Below are 23,846 nucleotides of genomic sequence, written 5' to 3'. Positions count from 1 at the left end.
TCACTAGACTGATATCTGTATCCAACGAGATCTCTAGACTGATACGTGTACCCTTCAGGATCACTAGACTGATTGATGTGTGAGTTCTACGGAACCACTAGACTGTTTATGTAGGGTAGCCCTTAATAGAAAGCTAACTGTTATTACCCTAACGAGCCTAGTAGTGGGTCCCTTACTGGGTATATTTTTATACTCACCCTTTGCTCTTTAACTTTTTCAGGCAAAGGTAATGCAAGGGACAGACGAGCGAGAGGCAGGAAGGATGCGTGAAGGCCATATGGACATATCTAGTTTTTTTATTCTTCCGCTGAACATATTTGTTATTTCTGTTTCTTTTTACTTATTAAATGGAGTCATGGTTTGAACAATTGTTCTTCTGTTTTTTCTTGATGACCTCATGAATTACGTTTTGGAACTTTTGGAAAGTGATTTAAAATAGGGCCTGGAATTGCTTTTCTTATGTATTGAAGGTTTTTAATGAATCGTAAACATGTCTTTTTATGAGTTTGCGTGTTTTACTGTCGAGTCTTAGCAGTAAGTAGTAACCTCAGCTTAGTTCGAAAAGTTGGGTCGTTACATATACACTAAGTTGTCTCTAAAAGTGGTATGAGAGTTATATCGTCCTTGGTTTAGCCTTGTTGATCATATAATCATAGGTCGAACAAAGGTGCAGTGGAACCTTAAAAATAGTCAAGGTATTATCCATGTGGTTGAGCTTTATTGAATATGCAATATACTCTAGAGAGGAGTTAGCCTATATAAGAGTTAAGATGTGGATGGATGTCTATTTTAGAGGAGGTTCAATTGGACCTTTGTTTGAGGGGAGGATCATTGGGAATGCAACCAAAGTCCCACATTGAATAAGGAAACTGATAATAAGTACATAGATGCAACTTATGGAAAAATATTTTGAATCAAAAGTGGAATTTAGATTCTTTTGATTCTTGTTCTCATATGACTAAATAAGCCACTATAGAGCCTTAAAAGCGTTTGTAGTTATATGTGGCCTTCTAAAATATCAAGTGTATGTAAAGATGATATTCTTCAATGGTAACTTTAAAGAGTCAAATTTCTTTATGGTCTTTAACTAGTTTCAGAAAGTATGATGAGAAAAAATTTAACAACAATTTAGTAAACAATGTCTTGAGAAATGAATTGTTTATATATGTGTTTCCTAAAAGTTGTTTGGAATTGATTGTGTGATTATATGTTTATACGTTGATGTGAAAAATTTATGTGATACAAACATAAATGTTAGTAATGCTATAGAGTTATCACATTTTGAAGTGAAAAATTTATGTGAGACTAATGTGATGAGCTTAAGTATTATTGAGAATATTTTGATTTATGTCAATCACACATCGAACACTATTAAAGAGATTTGACAGTTTAATGGTGCTCTTGTAAGAACACCTTATGTTGCTAGTATGAGCCTTAAGGAAAATAAATGAGATAGTGTTTCTCAATCTGAATATGCAAGGATTATAGGAAGTATTATGTTTTTTATAAACTATACAAGATTTGTTATTGCATATGTTGTGAGAAGATTGAGTATATATACACATAATCCTGATTAAAATCATTTTATTACTCTTCGTCATTTATTATGATATTGTAAGGTTATAAAAAATTTTGGTTTACATTTTAATAAATTGTCTACCATACTAGAGAGCTAGTGTATGCAAATCGAGTAACTTAAAATGATGAAGTAAGTCTTACTATTAGATATTTGTTCTTAATGAGAAATGTACCATTGTGTGGGAACATTAGTATGAATGACATAGAAGTCTAATGGGAGATGTACCATTGTGGGGCCTTTATACCAGTATATCTTTATTGATATTCATACACTGTTATAGGTGTATTGTCAAAATAGCGTGTTATGGCAAAAGAAGGTGTATTTGCCTAAAAACATGTCGCTGCGAAATGATAGTGAAAAAAAATGAAATAGTCAACAGCAAAGTCAATAGATAGGAGACACGTACACTCACTTACAGTAGGTTCAACAATAAGTGCATATAGTAGATATAGTATAAACACAGAGGTTGTTAACCCAGTTCAATGACTTTGCATATACGTCTGGGGGTACTTGACCTGTGAGAGAAGATTTTATTACTAACAAACATACATCGTAAGCTAAAACTTATGATTCACAGTACAGAGTTTACAAATGATCCTCCCTTTATACAGAATTACAATTGTTAGAAAATACACAAACTAATTACTCTTAAGTCTATGATTGTTCTAAATCAATCAAAATCTCCCCCTTAATCGCTACTTCTTGATTAAGTAAGTTAACGATGAATATCTCCCCCTTGATCTATTATCTCATCAATCATCCCATCAGGGTTTTGTACATTCAACTTGGTAATACGCGATCTTCATAAGGATTGAAAATTGCAAATATTTTTCAATCAATTTCAATACAAGTTCATGTTTTGGTAATACTTGAAAGCTAATTTCCAATGATTAGCCTTAGTAGAAATGATTCATTACCCCTTTGATGGAGGGCGAAACCCATGCTGAACTGGAGTAGGTAGAGGAACATTGCTTGTGCTTATATTCTACTTAATAGCCACAGGGAGTGGCACAGCTAAAGCCGCAAAACCCATGTATTGACTGCCGTATCCAGAGTAAGGTCACAATTTGGCGTAAATGTCCACTCCCCATGCTCACGAGGTGGGTAGACCGCTCACGTGGAGTGAAGTATCTCCCAAAGTCAGACGACCGACCGAGGTACTATCGAGTAAGAACAACGAAGGCAAAGGGACTCGAGAAAAATTGTGTCACTAGGAATGAAGCATACGAGTTCCTCGTGGTGCCACTGAGTCTTACTGATGCCAAGGGAGGAGAGTGTTACTCTGTGCAGAGCCAGATAAACGTGCCGGATCATGTGGGGGAGTGCCACCAAAGTGGGTTGTTGAGAGAAAAAGACACTCAGTGGAGTGAGAACCTCAAATGTCAGGCCACCTTCAATGGTTTGAAGCAAGTCATGATCAAGGGGCCAAGTCTAGGGGTCGTCGATGCGACCAAGACTCCCAAAGTTGAAGCCGAGCAATTCAACTGTGTGCTCGGAGAATATCTGCATCATTGTGTTGATGGCAGACAAAAGAATTGGGTTCAGATGCCAAAGGTAGCCCAATTCGGTCAGAGAACTCAGACAGACTCACTGATCAAGAGAAGTCCGTTGGAGTTTAAAAGAAAGAGGCATTCTGTAGGGGACCACCCTCAAGTTCATAGAGTTGAAGAGGAATGGGAACAGATAGCCGACATCGCTCGAGTGTGCCTAGAAGAAGCTTCAAGGCCGATGAGGGAGGGGGTAGATCGAGAGCAATGCCCTCTTGAGTTCGAGTGGATGACCAAGCTCCCAATTAACGGTGCAACAATGTCGTACGATTATCTGTCAACCTGGACCTGGAGGAAGACAGAGAAGTCGAGGAAGCCCTTGCTGACAGAGTAAGGACTGGTAGAAGGCCCACGAGGGAGATACATAAATTCCTGATGAAGCGGAAGAATCCCCTCGTGGAGGTAACTAGTGGAGGACCTGTCGAAGACTTTGAAGCGTGAACGCAAAAGACCGAAGAGCTCCAGCTTTACCAGTTGACGAGGACGTCAACCGTTTAAGTGGGGGAGAATGTCAAAGGCATACTTGTCCAAGGTATTATTTACCCGTGGCCGTATGCCCGAACACCCCTAAATCACTTTATCTTTATGTCTTGAAAGTAGTCTAGGTTAATTCTTTCGTTTAGGTGTCGCCGATTCATAGTGTGACATTTCGGCTTTTTCATATGCAAGCCTTCCAAGACCAAAATTCTCAATATGTACTATAAGGGGTACATGACTAGTCCGACCCTCGCCCAAGCCTTGTCGCACTCTTTGTAAGCTAAGCTATTTTCTTTGCAATTGACTTTCTTCAATGCTTTCTTTATGATGTTTTCAACTATTTACTTTCTATCTCCTGTTTTATAAAAACATTTTCTCAAGAACGTGGAGGGAGGCTACATCATACCGCGAGTTTGTCCGCGGATTCTGAATTTCGATTGACTAACTTGTTGATCGAGCTAAACAAGTGTCGCACAATCATGTTGAGAAGTTACGATTGTGACACTGGGCAGGCCCCACTACATCATAAAACTAATAAACATTGGTTGTACTGTGCGTGCCCTACACAACGTAATGAAGCCATGTTAGTTAAATAGTTTATAAATAGGAAATGTCTTACTAGATTTTATCGATATACGTATTGAATGTTTGAATGAGCTATTTTCTGAAAATGTTTACAGTTAACACTTTGCTTGTTAGATTTATAGGTTTTCAAAGATTATCATGGGTTCTGATTTACAGTTTTAAAGTATTGTCACTCACTGCCTTTATAGCTTACCCTTCCAAAATGTTTTACACATTTTCCAGGTAGAGATCGAGTTCCCGATGCATGATAGACTACCTTAGTCTACTGAAGCTCCGATATCGATTGCCAATGCGTGGTTAGAGTTGTGCATAGAGTCTGTTGTGTTATGATGTATATATCTTTGTATGATATAGATACTCTACAGTTTGTGTAAGCTTTAGGAGCTTCGGTTGTGTAAACTTTTGTTGGTTATGTTTTGGTTAAGGTGTCTCCAAGTTTACTTGCGAAATCAGTTATTTTTAGGTTACATTTCATGTATGTATATGATTAGTCTAGGTTCCGTTCTGTTTTGTTGCATGTATAATAGTTTATATACTAGATTAGCAAGTTTGTCATGTAAAGAATACAGCAGAGTCGACAAATATCGGTAGAGAAAAGCATTGTCAGTCGGCTTCATGCCGTCTTTCGGTTTAAGCTAGTAGGTAGTCCAGAATGGGGTGTGACACATGGTGCGGAACAGAGGAACCCGTGGATGATAAGTCACCAAGCTCCTGAAGTCGCCAGAGACATCGTAAAGGGTTACGTGCAGGAATCATCTTGATTCTTGGACCTTTCGATCGAGATTGGGAAAAAGAACTAGAAGGTGGGTTCATCGTTGTTGAAGGAGGATGATAAGTTTTGTTTCTTGTAGAAACCATAGATGTAGCCTTTGAGATTATATGACTGCATGAAGAGTGACGATTCAGAAGAGTCAAACGATCCAAACGTAGAAGAGGAATAATCAAAATTGAATGTAGTCGTTTCACCTTCACCTAAATATTATAAATTTTGAAAACATTTATGTGCCACAAGCTAAATGTGACAAGCCCATCTGCAAGCAATAAGCGACGTCTTCATGAATCAGGTGCTAGAGAAGATGACAAATCCTGGAAACTTCACGGTTCCCTGCTCAATAGGTGGAATGGATTTTGGGTCGTGCTCTATGTGACCTTGAGGCAAGCATCAATTTGATGCCTCTTTCTATCTTCAAGAAATTAGGGATAAAAGAGGTACATCCAACTCATATGAGGCTCCAATTCGCTGACAGATCCATTGCCAAGCCAGAGGGCAAGATTGAAGATGTTTTAGTGAAAGTGGACAAGTTTTTGTTTCCCGCAAACTTTGTTATTTTAGATTACAAACCTGATCGAGAGGTTCCTATCATTTTAGGGCAGCCATTCCTGTCAACTGGTCATGTCCTTATAGACATCCACCAAAGGAAGTTGACAATATGTTTTAATGATGAGGAGATCAAGTTCAACATTGTCAATGCAATGAAGTTCCCCACTGATATTGAGAACTACAGTGCGATAGAGTCCCTTGGATGGGACTATTGCGAGGAAGAAGCCTATTACGAGTTGTTTAGCACTAAAGAATTCCTTGAAGAAGATGAACCAGATTAGATACTGGAAGAAGTGAATGTCATGTCTGGCGAAAAGAAGTTTGAACCTTTGGATCTGCAAACAAAAAGAGAGAAAAGACAAAGCCATCAATTGAAGAACCACCAGAACTAGAGCTCAAGCCTTTGCCCAACCATCTGAAGTATGCATACTTGGGAGAGAATGACACTCTGCCCGTTACCATCTTTGCCAACTTGGATGCCACAGACGAGAAGGCTTTATTAATTATACTCAAACGCCAAAAGAAGGAAACAAGGTGGACTCTAACAGACATCCAAGGCATAAGTTCATCCTATTACATCCATAAAATCAAGTTAAAAGAGGGTCAAACGAGCACCATTTAGTTCCAGAGGTGATTGAACCCCACGATAAAATAAGTTGTTGAAAAGGAAATCATCAAATGGCTTGACGCAGAAGTTATTTATCCAATCGTAGATAGTGAATGGGTTAGTCCAGTCCATTGTGTCCCTAAGAAAGGCGGGATGATCAGTTAAGAACGAGTGAAATGAGTTAATGTAACGACCCAACTTTCCGGACTAAGCTGAGGTCACTACTCAATACCAACACTCGACCACACAACATAAAATTTATAACGGACCGGTTACGATTTCTTAAAACGTTAGAAATATTACAAAAAAAGAAAACAGTGTCGGGCCCTATTTTAAATCACAGTCACAAAAGTTTCAAATAAAAACTCAAGTCATCAGTTTAAAATCACAAACCAAATATTCTGACAAAATACATAGCGGAAGCAATAAGAAAACCAGACGCATCCATATGGCCTTCACGCGTCCTTCCTGCCTCTCGTCGGTCTGCCCCTCGCCGTGCCCTTACCTGAAAAAGTTTAAGAAGAGAAAAGGGTGAGTATAAACATACCCAGTAAGGGACCCACTACTGGGCCCGTTAAGGAACAACAGTTAACTTCCTATTCAGGGGTACCCTACATAACAGTCTAGTGGTTCCGTAGAACGCACATATCAGTCTAGTGCTCCCGGAGGATGCACATATCAGTCTAGTGCTCCCGAAGGATGCACATATCAGTCTAGTGCTCCCGCAGGATGCACATATCCGTAAGGTACACTACCCCATAAATGAAGCTAACCGTTACCCCTCAGTCCATACTAAACCGTCTACCACAGTCATACCCCATCAACACTCATATTACAATTTCGCCATATGCTTTGCCGGTCAGATAGTATAGGTTTAAACAACTACACCCTCAGTTGCTATACGCGTTTCCAATTCGCACACCATTATGGTAACCCCTAGACCCAATCAACTAATCAATCAAAAATCGGACTCACCGTCCTTCCCCGACCAACTCCAAAATGAACGTCCAGACCAATGACTACCACGTACCTAACCGTAAACTTCAAGGTCCATCGACATACAATTCCAATTTACAACGTAGCCTATTAACATAACCACACTATACCGAACATCCAGCATCGGGGTCTATCCGCAAGCAACTCCTTACACCCGATAGCACACAAGCTACAACTAGCGGTCGCGTTACCTTTACATCAGACAAGAGTATAGCAACAATACTTAAAAGTCAACCACACAAACATTTATTCGGTACAGTTACTAACGTGTAATCCCCTGTGGATTACTACGTTTCCAGCCTCGATCCGAGGTCCAGTAGTAGGAAAAACCCTTACCTGATACTCGGTTATGCCCCTCGATCGAGTCCACGCTCAACGGATCCACCTAAACGAAAACACGAAGGTTTTAATCGATGATACTAGTAGAAGTCATTTTACTTGGCCCTAAGCAACAACCGTTGACTTACCCAAGGAAAAGAAAGCTATCTCCAAACAAGCCTGCCGCGGAAATCCGAGAACTTAAACGTGACCCGGAGTGGAGGAAGGAAGGCTTAGGTGGCTCGGTGAACAGGGAGCTCGGCTTGGCTTGGAGGCGTTCGGCTCGGCTCGGCTCGGCTCACCCTCGGCTCGGCTCGGCTTGGCCTCGACTCACAGCTCGGCTTATAGCTCGGCTCAACTCGGCTCGCGGCTCGGCTCAACTCGGCTCGCGGCTCGGCTCAACTCGGCTCGCGGCTCGGCTCAACTCGGCTCGCGGCTCGGCACGCGGCTTGGCTTGCGGCTCGGCTCGCGGCTCGCAGCTTGAAACACGGGTCGAACTGGAAACGGGTTCTCGGGTCGGGTCGGCTGAAATCGGGCAACCACAACAACAAACCTTCGGGCGTTCGACGACGGAGATGCGTCGCGGCTGTCCGACGACTGGCCCTGCTTCCATGCGGCGGAGGGCGACGGCTCAACGGCGGATACGGTCGAACGAAGGACGCACGGCGGCGTCCGAGTTTTTGAAACCGAGAGGAGACCCGAAATGGTAGGAAGCCGCGGCGGACGAACACGATGAGCTGACGACGTTGCCGACGCTGGAGGCGGAAATGGAGACGGAACGTGACGGGGGAGATGGAGACGCGTACGGAAGAGAAAGATGGAGAGACGGCGGCGACAGCTTTGTGAAACGCTGAAGACGATGAAGGAGAAGAAGAAGATGAGACGGCTGGGCTGGGGGGGGTCGCGCGCCTTTAGGGTTTTTTTTTTTAAAAAAAATTATTATTATATATATATATATATGTAAAACAAAATAATTAAATAATATAACAATATTACTATAAATAATAAAAGAAGGTATTAAATAATAAAAATAAAATTAATAACACCAATTTTAATTATAAGTAATTAATACAATATTAATATCAAATAATTAATATGATAAATAATAAAAAATAAAGGCATTAATATTAAGTTTAAAATGATGGAAATTAATAATAATAATACGTTAAATCATATTATATTATTATTTCATCATCTACAAAATTTTAAAATCCCGAAAATTCACATAAAATGCTAAAATTTTACCTCGAAATTCGGGGCGTTACAGTTAATTCCAATGCGAACAGTTACGAGGTGGAGGAATTGTATAGACTACCATAAGCAGAATGTGATGACGAAAAAGGACCACTTACCCCTACCTTTCATTGACTAGATGTTAGACAGGTTTGGGGGAAAACAGTTTATTGCTTTCTAGATGGTTATTCTAGTTTTCCTCTCCATCTCTGTCATGGCTGCCTCAACTATCACATCTGACATCTTAACAGACACTACTTCAAGGTGTGATTCTTTATCTTATAGATTAAAAGCAGACGTAGAGTTGTTGAACAAATGGTTCTCTCTAATGATGATCCCGCCTTTAAGAGATTCTATCAGTTGTTCCCAACTTTTCTTCTTAAGCACAGAACCTTGTTCTTGTTCTTGCATGCTTCTCTTTGAGTAACTTTGGATGACAAGTCAATGTAAAAGTCATTTGCGACAGTAGCTTTGGGTGCAACTTTTCTTAGTGTCATTAACTTATTTGTAGATTTGGATGATGAAAGAGAGATGAGAGGTATAAATGTCCCACCGGACGTGCCAATTTGTTCACACAAGATTTTTGGAGAAATTTGATTCGTGAAATTGAACTTGTGTTAATGTTGTGCTTGTGTTGACTTGATGTAATGCGGTTCGATCTCTAGAATTTGATCCTCTGATTCTCCCTCAGTTGGATGCTTACGCTTGATTTGAGAAAGCAAAGCACATGATGTTCTTGAAGTTTAAGTCTTGGAAGAAAACTTGTATCTTCAAAGGAGCTTCAACCTTCGAGGGTGTTTAACTTCAGGAGTGAGGGAGTCTTCTAGTTCTTGGGAGAATTCTCTCTAAACCTTCTAGAGTCAAAAATTTCCAACCCCCCACAAATGGAGAGAACTCCTCTATTTATAGAGTTCCCTAATGGGCTTTTATAGACTTGGGCCTAGTTAGTCCATGGACCAGTCCTATGGGTTCACTTACATGAATTTAGGTCATATTTAACCTTTGGACTAAATTATTTCTGGGCTCAATTGATTTTTAAACCAAGTAAATAATATTTAATTGAACCAAAATAATTAATTTGATTCAATTGTTATAATAAAGACATGTGACATCATTAGAATTGACCAATTTGTCTTTAAACTTAATTTGGGACACGTGTCAATTTTTAGTTAATCTCCAATACAAATATTTTAATAAATGATGTGACAATTTTTTATTGGTTCCAAAATTTCTTATTCAACAGCGATCATGTATCATGACCTAAACGATTATTGATCAATCGTTTAAACTGTAGTAAACGATCGCTTAGAACAAGATTAATGACACGCGTGTTTGATCGTTGCATGTTGACTAGGATACTTTTGGTATTTCTCATTATAGACTTGTGGGTTTTTTCCGTTTTTGGAATTGTTCTATAGAGTTTAAGTATTTTGCTAGTTTGTTATATTTTTTAAAAAATTGCTTTAAAATATTAATTCATTTGTTTTTTATAATTAATTTTTAAATAGTAAATTATGTTTGGTAAATAATTCACTTTTTGGTATTTTAAACAAAAATATTGTTTTTCAAATTATGAAGAAAAATTGGGAAAAAAAAACTTGAGGAATACATTTTGGTTTCTCATAAACAAAAGACAAAATCAGTTACAAAACATATATGAGCGCTTTTAGTAAACAAAAAATTAAAAACAATTGAAATGGTTATAAAACATGACCTTAATAATTAATAATTTCTTTTGGAGGTTAAGTTTTCTTCGTAAAAGTTACTTTTTTTACTACTAGATGAAAGATAGTATAATTGTCATAGTTAAATCTTGTTATGCAAGAAAAAGAAATAGGGTCTTTTAAAAAATATAACAAAACAACAAAATATTTACACTGTATACAACAATTCCAAAAATAGAAAAAGCACATAGGCCCATAATGGAAGATACCAAAAATCCTCCGTCAACAACGTGCGTAATATATTTGGTACACGATCATTTAGATTTGACTATTGTTTGATACACAATCGTTTAGCTTTGGATAGTCAAAACTAAACAATTTATTTTTTTCAATTCTATCATTTAATTAGTTACACGATCGTTTAATTTAGTTATACAATCATTTAGATTTGAGTATACAATCATTTAGATTTGATCTTTTCAAAATTTGGTACACGATCGTTTAGATTTGTTTACACGGTCGTTTATTTTTTCAAGATTATTTGGTACACAATCATTTAGATTTTTCTAAATGATTTTTTTTAAATTCTTTTGGTACACAATCATTTAGATTTGTTTACACGATCGTTTATTTTTTCAAGATTCTTTGGTACATGATCATTTAGATTTGGCTAAATTATTTTTTAAAATTCTTTTGGTACACGATCATTTAAATTTGTCTACACGATTGTTTATTTTTTCTTTTACACGATCGTTTAGATTTGGCTACCTACGACGTTTTTTCAAGTACTATACATGATCTTGAACAACCAGACAAAAATTTGACAAAAAACTAGATATTTTATATTTGATATACGATCTTGAATCAAATAACAGTTTGCACTACAAGAAATATGGACTTTGATGTCGGTTGGAAAAAATGAAAATGGATCTTTAATGTCACTTTTTAAAATACGGATGTTTAATATCGGTTTTAAACCGACATCAAAGAGAGAGCTTTAATATCAGTTTAAAACCGACATTAAAGCTATGATTAATTTTTTTAATTATTTTAATTTTATAAAATTAAGTTAATAAAGTTAAAAGCCACATTAAACCTAATTTACTCTTGGCATCTCACGATTTTTCTCAACTCTCACATTACTCTCTCACACTTTTCTTCCCTTTCTTCTCAATCTCAATTTAAGGTCTACGACTGAACCACCACCGTCGAGCCATCCACCATCGAGCCTTCATGCTCAGTCGTCCCTCGTGCTTACCACCGCCACGTCGTCCACCGTTGCACTGTCTCAGACCTTCGAAGATCTGTTATCCACGTCGCACCGTCCGAGATGTTCGAAAATCTACCGAACACCAATCTGGCAACCTCTTCGTCGTCTATTGTTTGATACCTCGTATTTTTAGTCGGCGATTTCTGCTCTAAAACCTTTTCAGTAATTCGCGGAAGGTATTCAATTAGATGGTGAAGTTGGAGTCATCATCAGTCGCCAACAGAGGAGAGTGAAGATGATCATTCCAGTTCTAGTTCATTGTTTCACTTATGGAAAGGTTAGCCATGGAGAAGTATCTTCAATTTTGAGTTTAAAATTGCGATTTCAGATCCCAGTAAAGACGTTAAAGGTTGGGTAATGAATAATAGAGAAGTCTCGTACACCTTTGGTCCTGATAAGGTGGAAAGAGTTATTAAAAACACATTATTTGGATCTTGTCTGTCGTGCCCATCAGGTAATCAGCAACACTTTTTCCCCTTCCTCATTTTGCTCATTGATTTCTCTTCTCTAAGTTTTGAGATACAAATCTTGTTGGCTTAGGTTGCGGAGGATGGATATGAATTATTTTCCGAGAGACAACTTGTCACAATATTTTCGACCCCTAACAACTGTGGTGAATTTGATAATGTCGGTGCACTGATGAGTGTTGATGAAGAATTGATGTGCTCTCTCCAGATTCTTAAGCCAGTTGACGAAAATGGTAATAAAGTCATGGTGCCAACAAGAACATAATTGCATAATGGATTTTGTATCGGGTTTTCTATGGTAAAATTATTATCTTATTTCTTCTTGTTCTGGTAACTTACTAAGGTACTTGATACTGTATATTGTATTGATACCGTATACTTCAACCTGAAAGATATAATGCTTAAATTTTACACACATACCCATTTTACCTGTTTAGCTGAGGGAACTAACTTCAAATAAAGTTGATCAGATTCTAAACTTTCTACCACTTACAGAGAGAGAAATTATGTATAGTGTGAGCGTTGGTGCCTATCCTGAAATTGGAGAAAATGTTTGATTGAAGGGGACGGCCAAATGCAATGGATCAACCCAGATTTTTTTGTTTCATTTTATCATTTTTTTTCTTCTTCATTTTATATGTTTATATTTGGAGCATGGTTGTAGAATATAACACTGACTAAGATTTTCATGTTGTGGCCAGATTTCCATTTAAGAAACCTTAGAGATTTTTTTGTTTTTATTATTGATCCTTGACAGTATATATTTTCCTACTTTTGATTTTCTCACTTGAATTCTTGACTTTGAGAGATTATTTAATGTATAGTTGGTATTTATGGTTGTCACTTTCATGATGGTTTCCTAACGGTTCGATGTGTGAGGGAGAAGATCTAATATTGGATTAACTATGCATCTAACTGTTATAAGAGTGTATACTGTGCACTTTCGTTGCTTGGATTTGATTCCATTTTCGTCTTTAATTGTTGATGGAATTTGACTTGCTCGAGAAAGGCGGTGTCTGGAGTATAGACTGTTTATATATGTCTTTGCGTGATGTGAAATTAATTGCACATTAATCCGGCAGATTTTTAATTGGCTCAATTAGTCTTAAAACCGCTACTTCAGCATCGTTGTTTTTCTGGTTTTGTAATTATTTGTTAGTTGTATGGACATGGTTCAAGTGTTATCAAATATTTGGATTCGCGGCATTTTAATCATTGTCTCTGATCTAGTTTTTTCTTGATTGTTTTGCAGGAAGCTGCTATGCTATTAATTGTCTTTCTTTCATAGATCTGTAGAGTTTGTAACTACATTCTCTTATAATTACATTGTTTAGGGAAATAAATTAACTAAGGATGGTTGAGATTTTAAGATAACAAGATCTGTTGTGCTCGTGGCCAAATTCAAGCGAGTTTTTTAAATTGTAGTATTCCTTCCTAATGATAATATTTGCCTTGATTTTTGGCAGGTGGCTTTAGTGATTGCTGCGAATCTTTTAACAAGCATACAACTCAAAGATTTGTTATGCGTTGTAGTGACATGGGTGTTTCCTTATTTTCTGCATCTTTAACTACTAATGTTAAATATTTTTGTGCTTACGTGATAGATTTGTTGCAAGTTATGAGGATGCTGCTATTAATACCTCTCTTGAATCTGATGCTTCCTGCCTGAGGTAACTTTTTCTTATTTCCTTCTATGTTTGTTTATGACATTCAATTGTCACTCCACTGCACATCTATTTTTGGGATACTATTTGCATTATCTTTGTTTGTGCTTTACTGTGCTTTACTACACCTTACTTTATTTTGTATGTTTCTCTACTTTATTGGGCTTATCCTTTCCATCACCATATACATGCCATTTCTTGTCTCATACACAAACTGATTAATTCAAGCTAATAGAGATTAATGCAACCGCTCTTTAAAACTCAAGGAAATAGTTTTTGGTGTATATAGATCTTTATACTTTTTTCGAACTTTGTTTCTCTTGGTTCAACAATGCAATTTGTATTCTCTTGAAAGGCTTTTGTCTAATGGATTGTATTTTTGAAATGTATTGCTTGCTCTTTAAAATCTAAAATCCCTCAAATAATTTTTCTTTGAATTGAAGAAAATTTTTATAATTAATGGGATGTGTTTGTTTTGTTGTACGTATGATAATGGGAGCTTCTACATCATCGGTTTGGTACAATTTAAGGGTGGCTCATCCGACGAAGGATGTGCAGATTATAGATCATGATAGGAATCACTATTGATGTTTTTCTTTCTTTTTTCTTTTCCCAACTCCAGACTTATGCATAGTTATATGGGTTCTTTTTTTGGTTGTTTGATTCACAGGGACTTCCTCCATGTCTTTCTTTGAGGGAATTGAGATGTGGAAAGAAGAAACTATTCTCAAGGTTTTCTGATTGATTTTCCTATGTTCTAATAATGTTTGGTTTTGTTTGAAGGTCATAAAATTTGCTCTTTGTTGGTCTTTTTCCTTTTCCCCATAAAGAATTTGCGAAACAATTATATGAGACTGTTGTGAATTCTCATGGCGAAATGGTTATTTGAAGTCTTTTAATAACAATTTCGACTTTTTAGCTAAAAGGCATATCACCTTGTTTGACAATTATTTTGGCTCGATTCTGATAGTTTGAATTTTTAGCTAAATAATCAAAATGAATAGGATAAAAGGAAAAGGGAAGATGGAGCTAGCTAAGAAATTGTTAATGTTTTGTATTTATCTTTTTTTTTTCTTTTTTTCTTTTTTTTGTGGTTTTGCAGTATTGGTTGATGTTGAGTATGACCCACTGATTCTCAAAGAACAGAAAACAGAACTGGTAGGGCTCAAATTTATTGATTCATTGTTTATAAAAATGGAGAATCTGAATGAACTGAATGTTTTTGTTATCTTGACCTTTTTTCTCCATGAATTAATGTGCTTCAATTTATACGATGAGAAAGGAATCTCCATTTTGTTTGTTGTTTGGATTTCTTTTCTCATACTTCAAGTTGTGAAGGTCTCTTTGCAGGTTTGTATTATTTAAAACTTTAATCAATACCCCATTTGTTATTTTATTATTAGCAGTCTTTTTGGGATCATACTAATGTTAGGAGAATAGTCAAATTGCTAAAAGCACTATAATGACAATCTTCATAAAAGACTATTGTTTTTTCATTTGGCATATTGGTTCTTGAACTCTTGACAGGACAAAAAGCACTTGATGTTTTCAATGGTCAAATGCGAAAGGGAATGATCCTAGAATGGGTAAGTCTCTTTTTTATACCATCTGCTATATTAGAATATATGTGAAACTTTTTCAGTAGGCTACTTAATTTAGTATTTTGATGTAGCTTATTCTGATCACTGACCTACAAATAGTACAAAGGAAGCTTTTGAGAAAGTCATTTTCATCAAAACTCTGAAGACTAATGCTCGAACAGAGGGTAGTTACCTTTTTATATATTGGGTTTTAATTTTTTTTTTTTTTGTGAAGGTGTGCATCCTTAATCGTGTTAGCTTCTCTTATTTAAGTCAATTTCAATGTCCTTTTAATCGTTGTAAATAAATTTTTTAATGTTTCAGTAGTCAAATTAAATGGTTTATTTTGATATTGCTTGTTGAATGATTGAAGACACCGGGTTGAAAGCGAAGCGATTGTGTAGAAAGTCAGGCTATTGTTGAAGATTGAAGACTGAGTAGACGTTTAGAATTTCTTATTAAAGTCTTGTATTAGGATCTTGTTCATGTATTGTTGTAGAATGTATATATAAATACAATATTAAGATTTCATTTTTGTGTACAAATGTAAAAGACAAATATTATAGTTTTTAAAATAATATTAATTTTATTAATTTGTTGGAGTGAGGAAAAATATTTATTTACATGGACTCAATTTCGGTTTATAAAAAATGGACAATGGTGAAACAATTTAATAAAAATAAAATTGAAAAAACGAGCCCAAAACAAGGCCTTTAATGTCGGTTTAGAAACGACACCAAAGGCACCTTTAGTGTCGGTTTAAAAACGACATTAAAGACATCTTTAATGTCGGTTCGAAACCGACATTAAAGGTCAACCGACAATAAAGTTCTACAATAACACTATCAAAGATGTCGGTTTATAACCGACATTGAAGGTCTTTAATGTCGTAATAATGCTCGCAAAGATGTTGGTTGCCAACCGACACTAAATACCTTTAATGTCGGTTTTAAACCGACATTAAAGGCCAATTTCTTGTAGTGTTAAAAAAATGCGATAAAAAGAAATCGCTGCAAAAGGGAGAAGAAAGACAGAAAGACAAGTCCGAAATATTTAAAAAAATGGCTAAGTTTATGGGTTTTATTACACGAGCTGCAAATATTTTACTGGCTTGTTATATTTATAAAGAAAATAGTTAGATGGAAAAGTGGCATTAGTGATTTAACTAGAATTTGGAAGGTAACGATCGAAAATGTCCATGTCTCAAATTTTTCTTTTCCATACTAATTGGTATGCTAATTTGTAGTGTAGCTAGAAGGTTTTAGTATCCAATATTAGATAGTATATATTAACTTTTCAAACCAAATAATTAAAGAGAAAAAACGACAAAAGGAGGCCGATTTAATATTATAGAACAAAAATAAAGCATGACATTTTTCCAAAATACCCACACAATACTTTAAACTTTTTATTGAATAACTTTTCTCTGTGTATGACAAAATTAAGACTCGAGATTACAAAAACAGAAAAAAGAAAAAGTTCCTATATATGTATGCGTAGTTGTGGATTTAATTAGATATTTGTATATTGTCGATATACGTCGTTATGCATGATTATCACTCCACAGCAATGTTGTTTAGACCCAAAGCCAAGCTTATATCAGTGGCAATCTGTTGTGCATCATTTGAAATTCCAAATAAACCTTGTTGTCCAAATCCAGCACAATACAATCCGTTTTCCCCTTTCCAATGATTTGGGAACCTTTCTCTTGGCATTCCATTTTCATTGAAGTGCTTTTTCTCATCCTACATACATTCAAGATTAAAAATGTTTTATGCTAGTTGAGTTTTCTTCATGCTAACAAATCCGCGTGTGTATATATATATATGTGTGTGTTTGAAAGATACATATACCTGTAGCCAATTGATGACAGTGCTCTTGTACCCGGTGGCAAAAATGATTGCATCAAAGCAGTTCACAATCCCATATGCAAATCTCACTTGATCTCTCTTTATACAAGTTATGGATGGAAAAACCTAAACAATATAATATATATGCCATATGTCAAAATAATATATATATATATAATACATTTATATCAAAGGAATAATTAGAAGAAGAAAAAAATATTAAACAAAATTGAAATAGAACTTTTGTCTTTAAAACCATAGTTATTATATATATACCTTAACCTCTCCTGTTCGAATTCTTCTCATACATCCAACATCAATGGTAGGAGATCGACCAGTTTTAGATTTGATAAGAAAAGGACCTCCTCTTGGCCTTTGAATCCCATACTTAGAATAATCTCCATACTTCAACTTTGCAAGAGTTATACTAATTGAATCCACAACCTTACATGGAAAATAGTTCAATAAAAACATCCCTAGTCGAACTATGTCTTTTGTTAACACGTGTACCTGCATTTAATTTCAAATCAAATAACACATTACATTCATTTACTAATTTTTAATATTAATTCTAATTAAAAAAAAATAATCAAATTATTTATTCATTACCGGGCTCCGAACGACGATTGAAGTATTTGCAGCATGGTTAGACAAATCATAAGCAATCTCCATACCTGAATTCCCACATCCAACAACCAAAACATCTTTCCCTCTAAACCTTTGCCCATTATCATAACCACTTGAATGCAAAACCTCACCATTAAAGCTCTCTAATCCAGGAATGCTAGGCAAAAACCCTTCACTATTTTCTCCAGTAGCTGCCACAAGAAACCTACAAACATACCTCTCTTGCTCACCACTACTTGTATTTTCCACCACCACCTTCCATCTTTCCTCCTCCTTGTCGTACCAAGCTTGTTCCACCGTCCGACAACATCTCGGCTGGATCCCGAAAGACGACATGTACTCATCTAGATATTTAATGAAATCAACTCGCGAAATATACGTCGGTGCATTGTCTGGGAATGGCATGTAGGGTAGGCTGCAGTAGTTTTTCGCTAAGTGGAGTTTTAACCTATCATAAGCCCTTTTTCGCCATAGAGAAGCGCTGCAATCGTCTCTTTCGAGAACAATGTTTTGTATCGAAAGATGGTTCAAGCAAGCCGATGTTGCGAGTCCAGCCGGACCAGCTCCGACGACAATCACCTGCGTTTCATCCATGGCGAAGAATTATTAGGGCTTTAGGGAAAGGAAAGGAGGGTTTTGTGGTTTAGGTTTTTGCCCAAGAATTTAAGACAAATTTGGATGTTTATATATATGAAGAATGAGACTCTATTTTGAGAAATTTCTGTTATTGGAGAAGACATGAATGGCAAGAAAATATTGAACAAAGTTTTTTTTTCTTAGTTTTCCTATTCTGTTAAAGTATCAAATTTAGAAATCTTTTGGTGCGAAGAATAACCTGCAAAAGAATTAGGACAACATGGTTTATAAATTGTATTTATTAAAACAAAATAAGGTATTTCACAAATTAATATATATTTTTAAAATTTTACTATTATAAATATTTATTTATTTTTTTTCCTAAAAGATTTGTTCAACAACTCTACGCCACGCCAGTTTTTAAGATCGTTTAGACTGGGTACAATATTGTTTAAACTAAGTACAAGGACACAAATTCATTTAAACTGGGTACAATTATATAAGATCGTTTAAACTAGTTACAAAGTCATTTTTTTCACACGTATATGTGATCAATTAATCGTTGAGTATTTTTGTTATTTCACATTTTGGGCTTGTGAGTTTTTTCCTTTTTCAAAATTGTCATATACGATGTGAATATTTTTGCGTTTTGTTCTATTTTATAAGAAACCACTTTTATTTATTCAAAAAAAATCTTTGCTTATTTTATTCAACATTAGGATTAATTTATTTAGTTTTAAGTTAGAAAAGAAAATCAACGTTTTATCGATTGAAAATTTAAATTTATAGTTCCAAAGTTGGTAGTATAAATTTGTGTACTAGCTATTAAATTATGTTTATGTTTGCTCTTCGTGTAATTTTTAGATAGCATTTTTTTTATAACTTATATAGTCTCGTAGCTTTGAATAAAATGAATTTTTCAGTGTTTCCCTCTATACATTTAAAAATCTCAAAGAAAGAAGAAAGAAGAAAAAAGAAATGGAGAGTTAGATGCTAAGAAGGGTTTAGAAATGTGGGTGTTGATGTTAATAACAATATATCAATTTATCATCCTTTATTCATTTATTTTAACACACTGTTATACTTTATTAATAGATTAAAATGGTCATATAATAATATGGAAAATTTTCATAAATATCACAAACTACTGAAATATTTACGGATCATGTCATGAAGCCCACGAAGTTAATTATTTTTAAAATATTTGAGGTTTGTCCTTCCATCTTTCTTCTCTTATTCGCTGATTTCTTTCCATCGTCTTTCTTTCTTTTCTATTTTTGTTTTTTCGTTGCGATTTCTTTCCATCGTTTTCTTTTTCTTTTTCTCTTCTTTTCTTTCGCTGTGATTTCTTTCCATCGTCTTTCTTTTTTTCCTCCTCTTTTTTTTATGTCGTTTAGATTTGGGTAACCAAATCTTATTTCTTTCTATCACCTTGCTTCTTTTTCTCTTCTTCTTTTTTCCGATGAGATTTCTTTCCATTGTCTTTCTTCTTTTCCTTCTCTTTTTTTACGTTGTTTAAATTAGGGTAACCAAATCTAAAAGATGGTGTATAAAGAATCTTGAAAAGATTGTTTAAATTGGACTAGTCAAATCTACCAACCTAAACGATCGTGTACCAAAGAATCTTGAAAAACTAAACTATCATGTACCAAAAGGAACTTGAAAAAAATTTGTTTAGAAAATCTAAATGTGTACCAAATTTTGAAAACAACGTTTAGATTTGAGGTAGTCAAATCTAAACTATCAAATCTAGTCAAATTTAAACGACCAGATCTAAAATATGGTGTAACTAAATCTAAATGATCGTATAACCGAATCTAAAACGATTGTGTAACCAAATCTAAACAATTGTGTAACCAAATCTAAACAATTGGGTAACCAAATTAAACAATAGAATTGAAAAAAAAAAATCGTTTAGATTTGGCTATCCAAATCTAAACGATCGTATATCAAACAATAGCCAAATCTAAACGATTATGTATCAAATATTAGATGCATTGTTGACAGTGTGGTTGACCGAATATTTTTTGTATTTTTCATTGTGCGACTGTGAGCTTTCTCCGTTTTTGGAATTGTTCTATACTGTGTAAATATTGACCCTAATAATATTATATCGAAAAATTATTGATAATAGTATTGAAAATATCTATGAAATATAATAAATTTTAGATTTTTCAACCATAAATTTAAAATTTTATTGTATTTTGTAAAAGTTTTAATTTATTTTATTATATTTTAGAAAAATATCAAATATATTCACATTAATATCATTTTATTTTATTTTTTGTATTATTTCTTTAAGTTTAATTAAGGGAAACTTACCTAAATATAACAAATTAGTGAAATATTTACGACCATAAAAGCGTAACTATTTTTAAAATATTTCAGGTTTGTCCTTCTATCTTTTTCTCCTTACTGCAATTTTTTAATTGTCTTCCTGTACTTTCTTTTTTAGTTGAGACTTCTTCTCTTTTTTTTTTAGATTTGGGAAACAAAATTTATTTCTTTGTCTTTCTTGTTTTTCTCTCTTTTTTAGATGCGTGCATATCTTCCTCTTTCTTCTTTTTTTTTTTTTTTCATTCACTGCATGCATTGTATCGTCTTTAGATTAGGTAACCAAATCTAATAATGTATAAGAATCTTGAAAAATTGGTTAAGTATTTAAATTAGGGTAACCAAAATTAAAAGATTGTGTATAAAGAACATTCAAAAAAATCGTTAGCCAAATTTAAATGATCGTGTAGCCAAATTTAAACGATCGTATACCAAATTTTGAAAAAAAAAACGTTTAGATTTGGAACCCCAAATCTAAATGATCATATACCAAATTTTGAAAAAGAAAATCATTTAGATTTTGGGTAACCAATCTAAACAATCGTTTAACCCAATTAATTAAAGGATCGTGTAACAAATTAGTCAAATCTAAACGATCGTGTACCAAATCGCATTACCAAATATATTACGCGCATTGTTAAGGAGATATTTTTGATATTTTATACCGTGAGTCTTTGGATTTTTTCTATTTTCGAAATTATTTTATATGGTGTAAATAGTTTACCGCTTATTTATATTTTTTAAAATACTCCTATAATTAATTATGTTTAGAAGTCAAATTAGAAATCATTCGGATGAAAATATATCTAAAATATCATTGGATAGATTCTTCACGCCGAGTGGAAGAGACAGTTAGAGGACTTTCATAGCTTTTATACTTTACGTTTAGAAATAATAAAGGTAAAGTATGTGAATTAACTTCCATAAATAGAATATTACAAAAGAAATAAAAAAAAAACGAAATTATGTTTGATAGCTATTCTAGTTTACTGTTTTTATAAAAAAGATACAAACTGAAATTTATTTAATAATCATTTTCTGTTTCTCGTTTTTTACATTATCATTTTCAATATTTTTTCCTAAATCTTTCTAGTTTAAATTTAAATTTAAAATTAAATTAAATACGTAAATACGAAAAAAGAAAAAATATCTAAATAGAATCAAAAATTTAAAATTAAATAGGAAACTTGAAAATGAAGTAATACATAAATCTAAATATTAAAAATTTAAAATTAAACAAAGCATATAAATATGAAATAATAAAGAAAATAAAATAAATAAATAAATTAAGAAATATTAAATAAATATATGAAAAATTAATAAGGGAAGGAAAAAAGTAAAAATTTATTAAAGAAGAAACATTAAAAATTAGTCAAAATTGTTTCATATTAAATATGAAATTTTAATATTTCATATTTAATAAATTTTGTATCTTTTTAGTAAAAATTAGAAATGAAATTACATAAAAATGTCAATAGAGTTAGAAGAAACTACTTTGTATAGTTTTTTAATATTTTTTATAAAATGGGAACATTCCTTTATATTTTAATCTTTTGTTGACTCATTCGTGGAAAGATATGCTGGTTCAATTTTCAACTTTCATAATTTATTTTTTTTATATTTTTTATATTTTTATATTTTTTATTTATTAATTTTTTGTATTTATGTTTAATATTTCTTAAGTTATTTTCTTGCTTTCTTTATTAATCTTTAGTATATATGTTTAATTTTTTTTTTAATTTTTTCTTCTCTTAATTTTTCATAATTATATGTTAATTTACTTTTGATTTTTAAATTTTTAATATTTAAATTAATGTATTATTTGATTTTCAAAATTTATATCTAATTTTTAAAAGGGGTTTTCAAAAATAAACAAGAAGAAAAAATAACAAGAGATGAAGCAAAAGAAAGAAATTCTAGAAGAGGAAATAAAGAAATCACAAACAAAAATAAGTGGGAATATGAAGAATGAGAAGTAATAATATGAAAAAATTAATAATATGAAGAGGAGAAGAATAAATAGCAAATATAAAAAGAGTGAAGTGAAAAATTAATAATTGTTATTATTTAATATATTTTATAACTCAAAAATCATAATTCTTATATATATATATATATATATATATATATATATATATATATATATATATATATATATATATATATATATATATATATATATATATATATATATATATATATATAAAGAAAAGTTTTTGTGGTTGTTTTTCTTTCCTTCGACAAAACAAAACTCTAATTTCTTTCTCTGAACATTATCCTTCTATCTCCTTCCTAAGTCCTGTTAGTGCACGCTTGAATTTGGATATTTGATGAGCATATACTATAATATGTTGTATGGTTTGATAAATTTATGGTGTAGTAATGAATGCTATTGTAATGATTTGAATTAGCCTATGCATTCTTGGATGAAAATAAAGCATGATATGCATAAGATTAGAAGTAGAAAGTTAATTAAATAAAAAGATCATGAATACATTATAATAGAGTTTTGTGAACTAAATGGGTTTGTTCATGAAATTTATTCCCCTTAATGAAATGATATTGTTGAACCTTGATTATGTTATGCTCATAAAAGTGTTGCATATAAATTTATGTATTTAAATCAGTTTGTTAATATTGGGACAGTATTTTGATCTACTTGAGCATGTCTATTACCATGTTAGCGTGAGTAGAAATAATATCTCACATATGTCATATTTGACAAAGTTATGCATGACTTACATCATGAATTGACATAATTCTGATTAAGATTATTTTATTGCTCTTCGTCATTTATTAATATATCTTAAGGTTATAATAGATTTTGGTTTGCATTGTAATAATTGTCTACCATACTAAATAGTAGTGTATGCAAAGCGGGTAACTTAGAATGACGAAGTAAGCTTTACTGGTGGATATGTGTTCTTAATCCTAAATGTACCATTATATGGGACCATTAGTATGAATGACATATAACCTAATGGGAGATGTACAATTGTGGGGGCCTCTATACCAGTATATATGTATTAAGATTCATATGCGACCAAAGGATATTGCCAAAAATAATGTGTTATGGCAAAAGAAGACATATTCGTCTAAAACATGGAGTTGTGATTGAAGTAGTCTGAAAAAATTTGTAGATCACCTCTCC

At 33.5% G+C, this 23,846-nt stretch overlaps 1 protein-coding gene across 1 annotated transcript; it reads right to left on the bottom strand.

The window, feature by feature from the left end:
- Positions 1-16,863: 16,863 nt before the first annotated feature.
- Positions 16,864-18,382, bottom strand: LOC103488697 (probable indole-3-pyruvate monooxygenase YUCCA11). The gene is given in 4 exon segments (NM_001319314.1): positions 16,864-17,053; positions 17,162-17,284; positions 17,435-17,668; positions 17,768-18,382. Coding segments are annotated over 4 exon segments (1,158 nt in total). The 5' UTR covers positions 18,380-18,382; the 3' UTR covers position 16,864.
- Positions 18,383-23,846: the final 5,464 nt, after the last annotated feature.

This window comes from Cucumis melo, chromosome 3 (assembly GCF_025177605.1).
Source record: "Cucumis melo cultivar AY chromosome 3, USDA_Cmelo_AY_1.0, whole genome shotgun sequence".
Classification (NCBI taxonomy): Eukaryota; Viridiplantae; Streptophyta; class Magnoliopsida; order Cucurbitales; family Cucurbitaceae; genus Cucumis; species Cucumis melo.
Note: the sequence above shows the minus strand (reverse complement) of the source record. Positions and strands in the feature narration are given on the sequence as shown.